This window comes from Calliphora vicina, chromosome 4 (assembly GCF_958450345.1).
Source record: "Calliphora vicina chromosome 4, idCalVici1.1, whole genome shotgun sequence".
Taxonomy (NCBI): Eukaryota; Metazoa; Arthropoda; class Insecta; order Diptera; family Calliphoridae; genus Calliphora; species Calliphora vicina.
Window position 1 is genome coordinate 96,492,201 of NC_088783.1, and position 20,179 is coordinate 96,512,379.

Sequence of the window (20,179 nt, forward strand, 5' to 3'; positions counted from 1 at the left end):
AGACTAAAATACAAAGTTGAAAGTAATACTAATGTTACTGCAATATAAGAATGAACATGTAAAAAGAAAATAGAGAACGTACATGTTGCAATATAAAAGGGTCGCCATATTTCAACACTAATAATAATACGAATAAATTTAATTAAATCGATGGTATACATATATTCAAACCCCCTATCTTAAAAAACACTACTTTTTTCGCGTATTACTTGAGTTATTAAAATTTGGTATTCTACAATATTTTTTAAAGCAACAACTGAATCTCACATATACAGTGGACGTCTAGTAGTACGAATTATATATTGTCAGGCCATTTCGTAGTACCGAAAAATTCGTATTATTGAACAATTAATTTTTTGTACTTATGTATGTACATTAGAGTGCTCCAAGATTGTATGGACGAAAAAAACTTTCTAGGTACAGGCCGTCCCCCCCTCTAGAATTGTTCTATGTATTGTAGAAACACATTGTGTAAAATATTAGGATGATAGGATAACGTTAACTGGTGGCGCAACGACGCTGAAGTTTTGAGGTGCATTTACAAGGGGAAAATATGCAATTTTTTCAGTTTTTGTAAAAATTTTGCCATTAAAGAATGACTTTTACAATTTAATTTAAAAGAATCGAAATGTGTACGTAATTTTCGTTATAATAAGATATAAAAGACAAAAATTGGTGAAAAAATGTTAAAGTTATTCAAAAATCGCCAGGCCATTAACGTGTCTCAGGCCACTAGAACAAGAAATTTATGAACAAAATTAACATATTTTGAGAAATATTAAAATAAAAGCTTATTTTTACTTAAAATATATCCATATTTACTTGTATATGAGTTTTTGTCCTCGTAGGATACCGTTAACCTATTCGCAGGTATGACCAAAAAAATTAAATTTTTTTAACGGCAGTTTCAAAACTCCAATTTCAAATTTTTAAAAATTTTGTTAAACAAATTTCAGAATTTTTTGATCATCACATGGGGATTTATTGACAACATAATAGGGAATAAAAATGTAAAAAAGTATGTCAATACCTCCTATAGTTTTTCCGTACCTGCGATATAAATTTTGCGATTTTCGAGAAAAACTAATTTTTTGGTCATATTTTGGGGAATGGCCAGAATTTCCTTACTGTAATGATTTTTAAGTAAAAGCTATTCAGAATAATATATTCCAGGTAATTTTAAATATAGTCTGAAAGTTTTACTAAAATAGGAAAACTTTAACCCTTAAATCGTGAAGGTCAAAGGTCAATTTTTTCAATATTTGGAATTTCTCATGGAAAGATAGCGAAATATTATATATTTTTGGACCGATTTTGATGAAACTTAAGAAAAATATAAAATGAAGTCTAGTATTCACAATAACAGTACAAATATGGAAATTAACCCTTAATAGCACTTGGGGTCCAAATGACCTTCAACTTTTAAAATCACGAAAAACACATTCATTTTGACCCCAAGTACTCTTAAGGGTTAATTTCCATTTTTGTACTGTTATTGTGAATACTAGACTTCATTTTATATTTTTCTTAAGTTTCATCAAAATTTTGTTGGTCATACCTGCGAATAGGTTAACGGTATCCTACGAGGACAAAAACTCATATACAAGTAAATATGGATATATTTTAAGTAAAAATAAGCTTTTATTTTAATATTTCTCAAAATATGTTCATTTTGTTCATACATTTCTTGTTCTAGTGGCCTGAGACTAGGGTATTCAATTAATCGGGTTTCTGATTTAATCGGTTAATCGAGCAAATAATTAATCGAGGTTTAGATTTAATCGGTTAATAATCGGTTAAATTTAAATTATTCGATTAACCGAATAATTTCCATTTTAATTTTAAATTGAAAAGAAAAACAAGAATTTTGTGTATTTATATAAGCATTTTGTTAATAAAAAGAACAAAAACATATAAAACGAACAAAACATAACATTTCAACAAAACAATAAATAAACATGTGAGTTTTTTTAGGATTTTAGGGAGATATTCAGAAACAATCTTTTAAAAAAAGAATGTAATTAAAATGATTTTTTTAGTTTTAATAAAACTTGATCTGACTGATTGTAGATGTTGGAGAAATCGAAAGTAAGGCATGATAAAGAATATCCAATTTCTCAGTTATTTTTTTTAGCTTTTTCTAATCATATAAAATCTTCCATCATACCATGGATTTTTTTAGATTTTAAATACTTTCTTTAAGTTGTGATAAAAGACTCGTTTCAGTAATGTCTTCAGTTTTGTCTATTACCATATCGTCCTCCGACTCATTAGGACAAAAATCATCATAGAACATTCTAGAAATAAGGGCCATTTCCAAATTCCTTAGTCAGTTTTCGTACTATACTTAAAAAAACTATTGCTAGAAGGGAATGTTTACGAGTTAAGAAATAAAATTTGTGTGTTTAAAACTATATTTCTATATAAAGTGCAAAAAATGCATTTCGGTTAATCGGTTAATCGACACAAATTAATCGGTTTATTCGTTATTTGAAAATCGTCAATTTTGAATTATTCGAACAGTTAACCGTCCAAAATTAATCGGTTAACCGATTAACGGTTAATCGATTGAATACCCTACCTGAGACACGTTAATGGCCTGGCGATTTTTGAATAACTTTAACATTTTTTCACCAATTTTTGTCTTTTATATCTTATTATAACGACAATTACGTACACATTTCGATTCTTTTAAATTAAATTGTAAAAGTCATTATTTAATGGCAAAATTTTTACAAAAACTGAAAAAATTGCATATTTTCCCCTTGTAAATGCACCTCAAAACTTCAGCGTCGTTGCGCCACCAGTTAACGTTATCCTATCATCCTAATATTTTACACAATGTGTTTCTACAATACATAGAACAATTCTAGAGGGGGGGGGACGGTCAAAATTCGCAATTTTATTTTTTTGGAGCACTCTAATGTACATATAAATATAACAAAAAAAAAACAATTTACATACTTATTTAAAAAATCCGTCATTAAACATTGAAGTTTATTACTTTTTAAACTGATTTCTACAGCCTTTGCATGAAGACTTCTCAATAATAGTATTTTCGAGGTTTCAATGTTGTTCTCAACAGCTCATTTAATACTCTTTTAACAATCGTATTCCATAACGCTTTTTAAATTTTGTTAGCCAACCATCACTGGCACAAAACTGACCATTGTAGAATTTTTTGTGCAGCTCCACAGCTTTGCATTTTAATTATTCTCCACCGACTGTGATATGAAATTTTCTTTGTGCTAAAAACCACTAGTAAAGTGCTTCCTCCATTTTTTTAAATTCACCACTTGTAAGTATATACCGATTTTTTAACGAACTAATGGAATTATCCAGCAGTTGCGTTTTTTGTTTAATGATTGTACATATCGCACTCGTTCAACAATACTGTATTAACTCAAAATTTTTAAAAATTCATTTTTTGCAAGAAATCAACAATAATATCTATCTACTGTAAAAATTTCAACGTATTCCGATTACTCTTTTATCTCGAAAACCACATTTGAGACCATTTTCGTGATAATTAGTGACTACCTTGTATCAACAAAAAGGTATTATTTTGAGTTAATACAAAAATTTAAATAGAAATACATAGTATATTTTCATAAAAAATATATTATTTTGAATTGAGCCTTTATTCAAGTTAAAAATAATCAAATTTTTTTATTTAAATTTGGTTGTATTTTGAGTTGATATAATAATACAAAAAAATATCGAGAAGTTTCAGAAAAATGATATTAACTCAAAAAATAATTGATTTACAATATCTCTTAAAATGTAATCACAAACAGTTTTTGGCCTCTACTGAACATTTTAAAATTTTGAGTTAATACAGTATTGTTAAACGAGTGCGATATAGTGGATTTGGATAATCCATATTTATTTGAAATTTCAAACAACGATGTTACATTTTCGTAGTTTGCTATAATTTTTAATTTATCTTGCAAAGAAATTGTCTTTTTTTACATTGTTTTACTTGCAACAATTTTGTTAAAAACACAAAACACTTTTAAAAATAAAAAAACTTCACAATAACTTCGCTAAACGTGGATGACCGCGAAAGAATGAAGTAAAATCATAATAAAAACTTCATTCATACGTAAATAAAACAAAAATTCTTACTATCGAATAGAAAAATTCGTACTACAGAGTAGTCAATGCAAAAATTTTGCCATTCGTATTATTGAAAATTCGTAATAAAGAGCGTTCGTACTACTGGACGTCCACTGTAGTTAGTTTTAAAAATTTTGCGTTATAGGGGGACGTTATTATAGATAGAGGGTTTTGCTTTTTAAAAATATTGAATGTGAATGTATGAAAATTATCTTTTGCATTTTAATAAAAATTAATTATTTTGACTTCATTTATGCCATGTTGAAGTTTATTAGCAGAGTTTTATATTAAGACTAAAATACAAAGTTGAAAATAATACTAATGTTACTACAATATAAGAATGAACATGTAAAAAGAAAATAGAGAACGTACATGTTGCAATATAAAAGGGTCGCCATATTTCAACATGCCATCTGTCTGTTTTTAACGTGATTTAGTTAAGATAACTGCTAATAATACAGCATAATATAAAAAATTAACAATAAACATAAAGTTATAGAAAAAATGTTTTTTGTTTCCTTTTTTAAGTTTTTTTGCAGTTTGATTGGTGTAAATTATCGTAAAAATAATGGTATTCCGGTGGTATTACACTCATCAAATCTTGCAAATTTTTCCACTCATTTGGCTGAATTGATATTGGACCAGAATATAGAGGTATTGGTTCAATATGTTCTGTATTTTTATGCCATGTACATCATATTTTTCAAAAACAAAACTAATTTCATGGCAATTAAATTCAGAATCGGCTTTCGCTATTTTGATAAACCATTAAAAATGAAAAATTCATGTTTAGCATGCAAAAAATAGTAAGAAAACATGTATTGCTATTGATTTGTATGGACGATCAAAAAGTAAAAAATCGTATAGCAGAAACGCAATCTACGGAAAATTCTAAGAAAGTTTCCTCAAGAAACCATAGGTCTAATATCAAATCCTATCTTGCGCATTTCGTGTTTTATCCAATAAAAAAACTATTAAATACAAATAAATACTGAAATATCATTGGATAAAAGACGAAATGCGCAAAATAGGATTTGATTTTAGACCTATGGTTTCTTGGGGAAAATTTCTTAGAATTTTCCGTAGAATGCGTTTCTGCTATACGATTTTTCGTGAAAAAATTTACATACTTTATTGTTATTTCTTCTTATATAATGTACTCATGCAAGTATTTTAAGCTTTTTAGTGTCTAATAAAAATTAATTGCTAAATAAAAAATTTTCTTTCAATTGTAAAAACATAATTATGTACGTTTCTTTCTTATAATTTTCTTGATTTTAGATTTCCAGAAAATTCCGAAACCACAGGTCGGGATTCTTTACCAAATCCTGAACCCCGGGATTTTCAAAAATCAAACATCAATATGTCGGGAATTCTTCCGGCTCGGTTGCTATCTAAAATCGACGAAATGACTGAGATATAAGGAAAAAACCGGGACAACCTCGATTTTTGCCCTATTTTTGATCAATATCTGGATTACTAATTCATTAATATAGACAATATGGATATCTAATGATAGATATTTCAAAGACCTTTGCAACGATGTATACAAGGCTATAAAATGGGTCCAAATAGGAAAAAATATTTTTTAACCCGAATTTTTTTCATGAAAAAATGTTTTTTGTCATATTTTTTTTTCCAAAAAAAATTGTTTTTAAAAATTAAAAATAAATAAAAATTTTTAAAAAATATGTGGAAAAATATTAAAAAAAATTAAAAACAATTTGGAAAAAATTTTAAAATCAATTAAAAAAAATTTAATTTCTTTTAAATAAAAAAATTTATGTATAATTTGGTGAAGGGTATATAAGATTCGGCACATCCGAATATAGCCTATATTGCTAAATATATTCGGCTTAATTTTTTTTAAAAAAAAGTTTTTTCCACATTTTTACAAATTCTTTTTTTATTTTTTTTAAAAAAAAAATTTTGGAAAAATAATTTATGACAAAAAAAAATTTTTTATGAATAAAAAATTCGGGTTAAAAAATATTTTTCCCGATTTTGACCCATTGTAGGTCATACTTGTTTTTATTAAGAAATTTTAGCTTAAGCGACAATCCACAAAAAAATTTCAAAGTGCACTTAAGCTAAAATACTTTTGTTATAAATTCATAACGGTACAAAGTGTGACCGTCAAATTTTTATATATGATACTACAAATGATGCCAATGATTTCATTTGTTAAAAAAACGCTATATGAAAAATATGTCGCTTGAGCATTTTTTGCGGTTATGACTCGACATTTTTAATCGTCACTTTTTTATTTTTAATTTTTGTAATTATTTTTCAATAAAAGTTTAAAATCAGCAATATTTTTATGAAAATTATACTTTTAGGATGTGCGGTAAAGGTAATTTTATAAAATTATATTCAACAGTAGATTACATCCAAGAAATTATTGATCGAAATTCGATTTTGTTTTTAATATTAACATAATAAATACCTGTATTTTTTGGTTTTGTCAAAAAATATGAAAGCATTGACATTTCAGGCGAAACAAACTGTTCACGATAAGTAGGTTTATCCTCCTTCATATTAGCAGATGAATTGTTGGTACCAAAATTTCCCAAAATTTTCATATTTAATTTAACACGCTGTTTTGTTATAGAAGTAACAGTATTCCACACGCTAGTTTCCTCGCTTTGTTCCTCTGATGAGCAATTATTTGAAGTAGCGTGATTTTCACATGTAGCTTTTCTTAATAGTTTCTTCATTCCTCCTCCAAATATAGTGGACCAGGTATCAGCAGAGAAATTATGAGCCACAAGTCTGTATAAAATGCGACTATCGCAAGTAACTAAACCATAAGTAGCTAGGGATACATATGTTGCAATAAAACTTTCCAAAAGAAGCACATTTAATTTTGGTATATCTTCGTCTTTCTCACTAGCCAAAAGTGCTCTTAAATTTGCAACTCCAGGCCATTTGGAAGGTGTTGTACAAACAACCGTTGGTTCATCTGTGGAATACATTTTCCTCCTGTTGTAGATATTTGTGTTGCCTATTAAATGTGAACATTCAAATGACGAATTGAGTTTAGCAATATTTTCTATGCCTGGACTTTGAAATCCATTTTGGGTTGAATTATTAACCACAAAGCTTTCAGAGTCACATAGAGATTGATAAATACAAGATGATAGTGCAACCGCAAGATCTCGTATAATAAATATTTCACAAAATGCATTTATATCAGAACTAGCAAAGGGAGAAAATTTAATAACACTGTGCAGCATATCGATAGTTTGAGACTAAAAGAGAAAACAGAAAAAAAACAATTAATTAAAAATATATATTTACAGTGTCTCTCATAAGATTGAGATTTTCGGTCTTTTAAACAACATTTAAATATTGTATTATTACATCATACACATCATAGTTATACAAATTCTTTTTTGAGTTTATGAATAAGATTGTTACGGTTTAACCTTTTTTAAAACATTGGTTTATTTCCTTTAAATAAACCGGATACTTTTGAATCCAAATAAAAGCCGTTCATATTTACTAATAATCTTTATTGTTATTATTTATAGTATTATTCATTTGTTTTATTTTCCATTTTTTATTGTATTAAATTTGTTCATATTTCTGGCTCACTGTTGTCACTGTAATTTGTTAGCATTTTTGTTCATACTAACCACTGTAACTTATTTTGATAATGACCCGTTAGTTTTTATTATATGTTTCTCACTTCAATTCTTGTAACAAGTATGTTGTTGTTGTTCTTAAAAATGCAATATATTTAGTATTTTGTTTTTGCATACATTCATATACATATAGGTACATACTTATTAGTAATAAGTTGTTAGGCTTAAGAACTTTAATTTTAAATAAAGAAAACATTGTCATACGGCCATTTTCACAATGTACGATTATTTCATTTTAACCGGAAAATTAACTAACTGTCGGTTTGTTTAACGGGGACCATTTAACCAACGGTTACCGATTTACGTTTCACCATCATTTGATTACTTAACCAAAGCATTCAGTAGAAAGTATGGCAATAATGCATACATTTGTTTACGAAAAATAGTGTAATGATAGATTGAAATATAAAAAATTGTCTAAAAGACGGCATAAAAAATAATAATTTGTGTTTTATTAGTGGTATAATAAAAAAACGTATAAAACTCAAAAATATTAAGGTATCTAACTGTAAAATTTACAGAACAAACTGAACAACAATTACTGAAAACCAACAAGGAAAAGTGCACATTTGTTGTTTGGTTTGTAAGTGCAATATCCGGGTGGTATATGGATCACCCCGTGCAAAATTTACTTTTCTTCGCTTTACACTTTTAAAAATTATAAATATTACAAAAATATAAATGTTTTTCCATGTTCTTTTATTATATTTCTTACAATTAAGATGCTAACCGTCGAAATTTATTCGGTTATATTTAACAGCAACTTTGTTGTTAAATAGTGTCAGTTAAGAATTAATCGTACATTGTGAAATTCATATTAGCCTAACTTGCGGTTAAAGTTCACGTTAACTTTTAATCATACATTGTGAAAATGGCCGATAGTTGAATTCAAGCAAGAATCAACTCCTCTTTTTATTTTATCGGTATCACGGTCGCATTTTCTTTACGTTTCGGTTTATTTCATTGCCCAACAAAATTTTCAGTGTCATATAGACAACAATTCGAAATATACAGAATTGCTCTATATCGTTGCCTAAGTTGCGTACAAGTAGTTTAAAAATTGTAACAACTCTTTATTTATTTAAAATGTACAACAACAACGGAATTAAATAGTCGCTCAGTGTTTTTTATGCACGTTTATAAATTCGCAGAAATACAGACACACTTTATAATGTACACGAATTCACTGGAAAATACAGAACACTTTAAGGTACTCAGTTCATGTTTATTTATAAAACGTCTATCATGAACTCATATACGACTGCAACCTATGCCACTATTTATAGACAGTGCCACCTGCATCTGAGTAGACTAGATTGTTCTTAACGGTCAAAACTCGTATATTCGAATTCTAGAGCTTTAGATATTAATGTTAGCAGCTTAATAGTTAGTTTTGCCATACTTATAAACAAGGCAAGGATTTTTATGCACTAAAAAACAAAAAATATGCGTTTATAATATGCACTATAAAGACAAATGACAAAAATATGCAATAAAAACACGTTTTTTATTTGAAATATATTTATTAATAAAAGAAAAATATAAATTTCACTATTTTCAGATAGGGTAATTATATGGGGGATAGGAGAAATAATGGACCAATTCTAACCAAATTCAATAGACTTCATCCTTGGAGCAATAGAAACGATTGTAGCAAATTTTTTCGAATTATCTTTGACAGATTTCGTTACATCATATGTATACAACCGACGCACAGTGTGGCAAATTTAAAAATAGCGGCCAAAACTCTATAACTTTTGATACAGGCGGAATTTTTTAATGCGGTTTTTTTGTTTGATAGGTGACTTGTTTGCCCTTATTTTGGTATATTAATTTGTATATTAGGTTGTGGCGGAATGTAGTTATGATGTCTAGAAAAGTGATAGTTATTTTCTGAAGAATTATTAGCCATAATTTAAATAAGAAATTTTTTTTGCAATTTGCATATGAAATTTATAACAAAAAATGAGTATTTATTGTATTGTATAACACAAAAACCTTTCTGAGTCTATATTTTTTTCGAATAATTAAAAAAATTAAAAAAAAAATGTTGAATTTTTTAAAAAAGTGTTATAAGAAATATTTGATTTTCCAATAAAATTTAATAAATAATGATAATAGTAGTAAAGAATTATAATAATAACAAGTATGAAATTATGGTCCGTTAAGCCCGACAATATAATACCCTAAACTAAGAAAATGAGCAAAATAATTTTTTCTTTAAAATTTCAATAATTTATTTTCGTGAAAGATTTTCGGAAGAGGGCCTTATATGACAGCTATAACTAATTATGGACCGATCGCCATAAAATTAGGTCATGTGATTTATGTCTATATGCAAGTTATTTGTGTTGAATTTTATGTTTATACCAAAATTGTTAATAGATTTATGCTAGTTAAAGTGATTTTCGGAAGCGGGTCTTATATGGAAGCTATAACTAATTATGAACCGATCGTCATAAAATTAGGTGATATGACATGAAATTTTATGTAGCAAAATTTTATCGAAATATCTTCAAAATTGCGACCTACAAATTTGCGTATACCAACTTTTTTAAGAGATATATGTTCATTAAAGTGATTTTCGGAGAGGACCTTATATGGGAGCTATAGCTAATTATGGATCGATAACAATGAAATTAGGTCGTCTGATTTATGTCTACATTAAGTTATTAGTGCTGAATTTTGTGTAGAGATTTATTCTCGTTAAAGTGATTTTCGGAAGTGGGCCTTATATGGGAGCTATGACTAATTATGGACTGATCGCCATGAAATTAGGTCTTGTGATTTATGTCTATATGGAAGTTATTTCTGTTGAATTTTATGTTTATACCAAAATTGTTAATAGATTTATGCTAATTAAAGTGATTTTCGGAACCGGGTCTTATATGGAAGCTATAACTAATTATGAACCGATCGTCATAAAATTAGGTGATATGACATGAAATTTTATGTAGCAAATTTTATCGAAATATCTTCAAAATTGCGACCTATACTTTATTCACAAGAATGCATTTATACTATACAACATATATAGTGGTATAGAGTATAAGCATCATACTTGAGTCAGAAAAATTTATCAAGCTCAAAAAGAGCAACAAAGAGCAAAACGAAATAGGTATGCTAAGGAGAGAGTACGTACTTTCAAATGGTACTAGGCTTTTTACGAAATATTAGGAATTCCCTAAGGTTCTATTCCATCAAACCTTAAATTTATGTAAAATTTAACACATTGTTAAAAATAATATGGAAGCGATTTCAAAAGTGATGGTAACATATATCAGCATTGACATTAAAGATATGAAACCATTTTAACAAAAACCGTTTACTTTATAAAAATCCCTTTTTAATAATTTCTTGCAAGCATTAATTTTCCGACATTAGTGTGGTTTGAACAAAAATCTGGTGGATAAATATTAGAACGAGATACTGGAGGTCTATGGCCCTTAGAGCAAAACACTGGTCTTTCCGAGACAAAAATATTGATATATCATACTTTAAGATCCGACTGTAAATGGCAAAGATATAACGAAAAATGTAAAAAGGCGACCTCTATCTTGCAGAAATACATTACATTAAGGGTGTACGGAGAATTTTTTTATTTGAGGTACGGTCTAATGTACAGTGTACACTAGAGTGTCCCTTAGAATTAATTTTTTTGAAATGTTGAGACGGTACCCTCTGAAAACTTGCGTAATGACCTAAAATACCACCAAAAAAATTTAGCTTGTTCTAAGAAGGGCAACCCTTGCCTTTTGAGTTACAAATGTTTTGTAACTCAAAATAAGCAATTTTTGACTTTTTTTTGCAAAATCTAACTTTTTCTAACTTTAAGCTTGTGTCTATTCCTTTAATACCTATTTGGTTGCTTAGTGGGATGCGAGTGTGATATATGTATAGCAAAATAAATGTTTTGTAACTCAAGATATACAATTTTTTATTTTTTTTTTTTGGCAAAATCGAACTTTTTTAAAACTTTTTTTTTGCTCAAATGAAAGCTTAGGTCCATACCTTTAAGAGCTTTTTGGTCTCTTAAGGTAGGATCACACGATTGCCGCTATGCACCAATTATTGGTCTATTTTATACGTCAATCGTGTGATTTCACAAATTATTGGCTCATATGTCAAACCACAACAATATTGTGCTTATTTGGCCCAATCAAATGCAACACTGGTGCGGCAATCATGTGAATGCTTGATAGGCAACATGCACCAATAAAAAAGTTAAAAATACAACAATATTTATTGTGTTCTAGTGCGGCAATCAAAGAAGACAATTAGCGCCAATATTCATTTTTGTAAAAGAAATATTCTTTTTGTGAGCCACTCTTTGACCCACATACATCTTTTAACATTTCTTTATTAATTTTTTTATACGATAATTAAGGCCGACGCAATTTTATTTTTTTATTTAACAAATAATTTTTTCACAATTAGATTTTTTTACATTTATGTAAACAAAACAAAATTTAACATCTAGACAACAGCTGTTTCTCTGAGTTGCCGCAAACTAGAACAATCGTGTGACTGGAATGCGACAATTATTGCCACTATATCGCTTTGCGCCAATTAACGACAATCAAATTTATATAAAATGAGGCAATCATGTGACTGCAGAGAATTTGATTGGGACAATTTCTTTATTGGGCCCCAATTCAGCACAATAAAAATTGTATTAAATTGGTGCATTGCGGCAATCGTGTGATCCTACCTTTAGTGGTGTGACGACCAAAAGTCATACATTTGTTTTTGGGTCACAGAATAAATGAATTTACTTTTTTTGTTTTGTTTTTCAACATGAATTATTACCCACCACTGTCATAGTTTTATTGTATTATAGTTAAGCGCCATCTATGGGTCAGTAGGGTAATAATGAAAAATTAATGATACGAGAAAATACAACTCTACCACATGATCATAATTTAAAACAACTATGTATAGTATACGTTACGTGTATTGTATTATGTTGTCTGCTGCACTATAAAAGGAGTGAACTTGCACATTAGGAGTGAGTTAGCCATTGGCCGGCGACTAGGTAAGACCTTATTTATTTGGGTGTGGAGTTTTACTTCATTCAAATAAATAAGGTGGGCAAGGAGATATGAGGTTTTACCCGATCTTCAAGCTCCACCAGTCGTCGAATCAAGTGGCCAATATATTTTTATTAGACTGGGAGGGAATTTTATTTCCGCCAGCTCTAATATAAACTGTGGCCGTGGAATATTATAGAGGTTCTGTGGTTTTACCCAAACTCTCTATATACACCACTAATGCTTGATTCGGTGGTTCTATTATTCGAGTTCGTGGTTTTACCACAGTCGACAACGTATAGAACATCACTGGTGTAAAGAGGTTAACTGTGTGATAGTGTACTGTGTTACCGTTATTGTCGTGTGTGAAAACAGTTATTTTAATATATGAATAAATACATATTATAACGTTTACCGAAAAGAGAAACAAACGGTGTTTTATTCTTATTTTTTTTTTTTTTGTAACGAACCCTGGAACGAGAACGAGAGCTTTACCCTAGCTAAAGGTGGAAAATCACGTCGTTACGATGGCGCCCGAGCAGGGACAATATAAGTTTGTCCCAAGAAAGTGAAACAAATAAAATAAATAACTAGCTGTAAAATAAATAACTGAAAAAAAAACAAGTGGACAAATAATAAAAAAAAATAAAATTGAAATAGAAAAGAGAAAGACAATTTTTTTATTAATTTAATGATTATTTCTAATTGTATTTCGGTCATTTATTTTTAATTTTTTTTCTCTTTGCTTAAAGAGTGTCAACAACTGAAATAAAAAGAAAAAAAAGGCAAACATGGCCGACAAATTCGAAGAGTAACGAAAAAAATTTCGTCAGTCCTGCTAAAAGGAACAAGCCAAAAGACGGCGAACTATTTTTCTTGATGACGATGATATACCGTCCACCAGTCAACGCAATCGTCGAAACCAACACTCCCATATGGAAGCCTACCACAATATTCAGGATGAGCGACGTCCAGCCAAATGTAAAGGATGTGCCAAACAATGACCGCCAACAAAAATCATCCGGTATAGGGGAGTCTGAAGACGACAGTTCCGATAGTGACGTCGAGTTTGTGGGAGAAGTCTTTTTCAGCCCTGGTCCACAGAATCCACGCGAACGTTATTCACCATTTAATGTTGAGTGCGAGACTAATAGTAGTCCTCCCAATTCGGAGTACGACCAGTATTTAGAAGACCTAGGGTTTGGAAGTGGCATAGGAGAAAAAATTCGTCGAACATTCTTTGGGTATAATGACCGTACACTTGATTTACGTCCTCCAACTCCCCCATCGCCACTACCACCAAGATCACCGCCATCACTAGATTCGGAAGACGATGACTACCATCCAACGCCACCAAAACGTAAGGGGCTATGTGACTTCGAGGTAAAAGATGCACAGTACCAGTACGCCGGGATGATGTGCCACGAGCGGCTCTTGAGAGTACGAGTTTTGTTACCCATGACAAATGCAAAACAACAACCTCAACTGGAACCGGCACCAGTATCTGCAGTGGAAAATACTCTCGACCACCCAACTCAAACAGGATCAAAACCACCTACTCCATCTTTTGATACTTTTTCACCGTGTAAGGGTTGTCCAATGGAGAATTCTCCATCTAAGTCATCATCACACTCACAACACATAACTGACAATAGTCCTTCCCCATCAATGCCACTAACACCGGGGGCATGGTTACTAGAAGACTCCCCAGTCAGACCATCATCTCGGAGTGTAACCCCAGAGAGATATATACTAACTCGACCTACCATGACACTGAGGTTGTCCACAATATCCCCATCATCATCCACATCGTCATCAGCATCCACATCGTCATCTACATCATCTTCGTCATCATCCACATCGTCATCTACCTCATCCTGAGCACCCACCGCTTCGTCATCCACATCACCTGTAATTGTAATACCATCACCACCGACACATAAAAGCTCCGCAGTACCAACGGAACATACTCCGGAGGCCACAGACCCTGATGATCACCTGCCAAGGATCAATTATCGGCTACAGTCTGCTGAATCGGATTCTATAAATATACACTCCATCCAGAATATTCTAGCAGCCGACCCGATTACTGAGCCCGATATCCCGGAAGTAATAAGGTTAGATGTAAGAAATACGTTAGCAAGACGGAGACCCAACCAACGGGTAAAATTTATGAAAATTGTGAACGGTATCAAATACCAATTTACAATCTCGAGAACCGGAAGCTATAAAGTGGATATCGTTAACCAATGATTAATATTAGTCAATCGTTTTTTTTTATATTTTTATATCCAATATTGTTTTTTTTAAGAAGGGAGGTAATGTGACGACCAAAAGTCATACATTTGTTTTTGGGTCACAGAATAAATGAATTTACTTTTTTTTGTTTTGTTTTTCAACATGAATTATTACCCACCACTGTCATAGTTTTATTGTATTATAGTTAAGCGCCATCTATGGTTCAGTAGGGTAATAATAAAAAATTAATGATACGAGAAAATACAACTCTACCACATGATCATAATTTAAAACAACTATGTATAGTATACGTTACGTGTATTGTATTATGTTGTCTGCTGCACTATAAAAGGAGTGAACTTGCACATTAGGAGTGAGTTAGCCAGTGGCCGGCGACTAGGTAAGACCTTATTTATTTGGGTGTGGAGTTTTACTTCCGTCAAATAAATAAGGTGGGCAAGGAGATATGAGGTTTTACCCGATCTTCAAGCACCACCAGTCGTCGAATCAAGTGGCCAATATATTTTTTTTTATTTCCGCCAGCTCTAATATAAATTGTGGCCGTGGAATATTATAGAGAGGTTCTGTGGTTTTACCCAAACTCTCTATATACACCACTAATGATTGATTCGGTTCTATTATTCGAGTTCGTGGTTTTACCACAGTCGACAACGTATAGAACATCACTGGTGTAAAGAGGTTAACTGTGTGATAGTGTACTGTGTTACCGTTATTGTCGTGTGTGAAAACAGTTATTTTAATATATGAATAAATACATATTATAACGTTTACTGAAAAGAGAAAAAAACCCTGGAAGCCGAGAGCTTTACTCTAGCTAAAGGTGGAAAATCACGTCGTTACAGTGGGATAGTATGAAAATAAATGTTTTAACACAAAAATTGTATGTCTTGATTTTAAAAATTAGTTCACTTGACATGAAATTCCCCATATTTTTTTTTTGGTTTGGGAAGCAGTTTTCTTTTAAAATGTACCAACATTTTTAAGAGATTTGTGCTCATTAAAATGATTTTTGGAAGTGAGCTTTGTATGGGAGCTATTACTACGTTTATACGTAGCCTCTGTTTATATGTCACTTTGGTTACGGAAAATTATTGTTTTTATGTGATGCCGGATGGTAAAATTCAATCATTTGGTAGCAATGTTATTGAACAAAATATGATAATTTTTTTAAATGCAAAAAAAAAATTCTTGTTTATCTTGCAATCCAATTAATTCAAAAACGCAATGAAATATTTATAAAATGTCTTAATAGACTAAATACGTTAAAACATATGGCAATGTTTAAAATCTTAATTGCAAATTGTGTCGTTAATCAGGAATTGTTTACGTGAGTTAGCTATTCGCAAATAAAAAAATAATTCACTGTTTATGCGGCAATTTTTTCAAATTGCAATATTTTTAATTGCGAATAAGCCGTGAGTATAAACGTAGTATATGACTAATTATGCACCGATAGTTATACAATTTGGTGACATGACTTTTGTATATGGGGCATTTCATGTCAAGTGAAGCAACTTTTGAAATCGATGTCTTCCGATCGGTAATTCGAGGTTAATTCTATTAGATAGTAACTCAGACACAATTTTTCAAGAAGATCGGTCGAAAACTCTCTGAGTTAGAGGGGGTCAAAATTTGACATTTTGGCCAAGCAGGTGTTTTTTCTTATCCATGTATCTTATTACCTATTTTTTCTTAGCAAAATGTGTCCCAAATAGCTTAGATAGCTCTTTCTTCAATCTTTCGAAAAAAAATATTTAAAAAAAATAAAAATTTGTAATATTTTTTTCCGAAATCAAAAACTTGTTTGACTTTTTTTTTAAATGGGCCTTTTTATACCCTTCACCTTCGTGAGAAGGGTATATATAAGTTTGTCATTCCGTTTGTAATTTCTACATTTTTCATTTCCAACCCTATAAAGTATATATATTCTGGATCCTTATAGATAGCGGAGTCGATTAAGCCATGTCCATCTGTCTGTCCGTCTGTTAGTTGAAATCAATTTTCTGAAGACCCCAGATATCTTCGGGATCCAAATCTTCAATAATTCTGTCAGACATGCTTTCGAGAAGTTTGCTATTTAAAATCAGCAAAATCCGTCCATAAATAACGGAGATATGAGCAAAAAACCGGGACAACCTCGATTTTTGACTTATTTTTGATCTATATATGGATTACTAAGTCATTAATATAGACAATATGGATATCTAATGATAGATATTTCAAAGTCCATTGCAACGATGTAGATAAGGCTATAGTAAGTTGGACCTACAATGGGTCAAAATCGGGAAAAATATTTTTTGACCCGAATTTTTTTTTCATCAATTTTTTTCACGAAAAAATTTTTTTTCCAAAAAAAAAAATTTAAAAATTTTTTTTTAAATATATTTAAAAAAACTTTTTTTCAAAAAAATAATTTGGAAAAAAAAATTTTTTGAAAAACAATTAAAAAAAAATTTAAATTTTGTTTACCTAAAAATATTTAAAAAAATTTATTTTAAAGTATAATTTGGTGAAGGGTATATAAGATTCGGCACAGCCGAATATAGCTCTCTTACTTGTTTTTCTTAAAATAAAGCTCAGATATTTTCATTGAGGACCTATTTGGTCGCTTAGTGGGATGCGAGTGGGATATCCATCAAAATTAATATTTTCTAACTCAAGAAATACAATTTTTGAAATTTTTTTGCAAAACCGAAATTTTTTTTTCCAATATGGGCCCTTTTCTATACCCTTCTTATGGTATATATAAGTTTGTCATTCCGTTTGTAATTACAAACATGATTGATACATCAAAATCTCCGGAATTTTCCCGGCTCGGTTGCTATTTAAAATTGAGAAAATTGGTCCACAAATGGCCGAGATATAAGCAAAAAACCCAAAAACCCATGTATTTTGTTAGTGTTTCATGAAATCATGTATATACATTTATAATAGTATAATAAAAAGAAAACAAAAGTTTAGTTGTGTGTATATATCGATGGCTTAATATAAAAAGGCCCTAACTCGTGTTTTTTTGTAAGTCCTGATTTTCGTTTATTTCGATAAATGGTCCGATTATATATCATAATTAACCAAAAAAATCTCGACTTAAAAAAACACAAATACACATTGAGTATATTCACCATTCTATTTTGTTTCTTTGTAAATCTTAAGGCTCCATTAATCTTTGCGTTCTGTAACGTTTCTGTTCTGTGCCGTTCTGAATGTTGTTATATTGTAGTTAGTTTTTCCGTAAGATCGTATCAGCTGTTTTTAAAATAATAACCAACAAAACTTGGTGATTTTGTTACTATTTTTAGTGTTTTTTGTATTTAGACCGTCAACATATTATTGTGAACATTTTTATAAATACATACATATATTGTTTGTTAATGATTTAATTTAAACTAATTTGTTTTACATACATTAGAAGAAATTTATATTTATTTTATTAAATTTCAATGTTTTTTGAAAATATTAAATTTTTTTTCTTTTGTTAATAATAAATATTTCCCTTTCAAAAATGTTGGCACCACTGCTTTCATATTGATAGCATTTTTGTGTGTATGTGATATCAACTGTTTTAGCTGTCACTTAACGTTGCGGACAAAATTCTGTTTTCAACAGATTCATCCGCAACAGAACGGCAACGTTACAGAAAAACTAACGACATACACAACTTTCCCTATGCTAAAAACAAAACAGCTGATTCGTTACGGAACGGAACGTACAAACTAATTAGGCCTTTATTATCTAACAAAATAGAGAGAGTTGTTTATGAGTTCTCATATGAGCAACTCTATCATACGTAAACAGCACAAACACCCAACAACAACATTCTACAATGTGGAATGAAATGTGAATTACAAATTAAACACACGCGTGCATAATTTGTATGTATTTGAGTGCGTTTGGTTTATTTTTTATGTTATTATTTTTTTTCAACATACAATTGTGCAAGTCTTGTTTTGTTTATTTGGTTTATTAGCACAAAGTATACAGAGGCGTCAAATTTGACAGTTCAAAAACACTAAAATCAGCTTTTTTTGAAATTGTTTCGATAGAAAGAGAAAACAAAATTGCGGTTTAATACAGACAGTGCGTTAAAACAAACTACTATATAAATAAGCACAAAACCAAACCAGTTGAAATTGTTTCGAGCGAAAGAGACAAATATATTTTTTTTGCCGTGTCGCCTCTGTATACTTTGTGACGAGACTGAATGAGTTTTTAATACGTGTGAGTACGTTGTTGTAATTTTAGTAATGTCCGAAAAGCACGCGTGCATATGTAATGCTTAGCTCTGTTATAAATACATTTGTTTGTTGTTGTTTTTTTTTCAATACACAAACCTTCATCACTGTAGGTCTTGTATTTAGTATTTATATTAAAGTATACTTTGGTGAAGGGTATATAAGATTCGGCATAGCTCTGTTACTTGTTAATTTTTTTTTTTCTGCTCAAAAGATAGCTTATGTCTTTTCCTTTAAGACCTATTTGGTCGCATAGTGCGATGCGAGTGGGATATCTATCAAAATAAATGTTTTAACACAAAAATTGTATGTCTTGAGATACAAAACATTTATTTTGAGATATACAGTGCCGGTCAAAATAATAGCACCACTGAACCTTAAAGCAATTAACATGGAAAATATTTTTATTTCCATAGTAATTTTAAATAAATATAATTTAAGATCGTTAATTAATCTCTAATTCTTCTATGAGTAAAGTTTTCTTTAAGAAATATTAACCTTTCAATCAATTATATGGTATTTTTGAAAAATACCCAGATTTTGTGCAGTCAAAATAAAAGCACCATTGTATGAAATTGTCGAAAAAATATAGAATATTTATGTTTTCGATTTAAAAAATCGCCATAAAATTATAATTTGAATTAATTTATATCGAAATTAATAAAATTAAAAACAAAAAAATTAATTTTACTTTTCTAATTTTTTTAGTAACAAAAAATGAGGTGTATGTGAGCTCTAGTTTAAAAAATTATGATTTCTGAACATACAAATTAGTTTAATTCAGAATAAAACTATTTATAGATATTTAGAAATGGTTTTATAAAACATTGTGTTGAAATAAAAATATAAACTTTTGGTTGCGAAACCGCTTATCGCTTTTAATCATAACACT

At 29.9% G+C, this 20,179-nt stretch overlaps 1 protein-coding gene across 1 annotated transcript in view; it reads right to left on the bottom strand.

The window, feature by feature from the left end:
- The window catches only part of Rbcn-3A (Rabconnectin-3A), a 452,485-nt gene that overhangs the window by 175,576 nt on the left and 256,730 nt on the right, over window positions 1-20,179 (bottom strand). Inside the window, exon 10 of the mRNA XM_065506903.1 lies at window positions 6,566-7,370. Within this exon, the coding sequence (XP_065362975.1) occupies window positions 6,566-7,370 (805 nt within the window). The remainder of the gene's footprint in view (window positions 1-6,565; window positions 7,371-20,179) is intronic.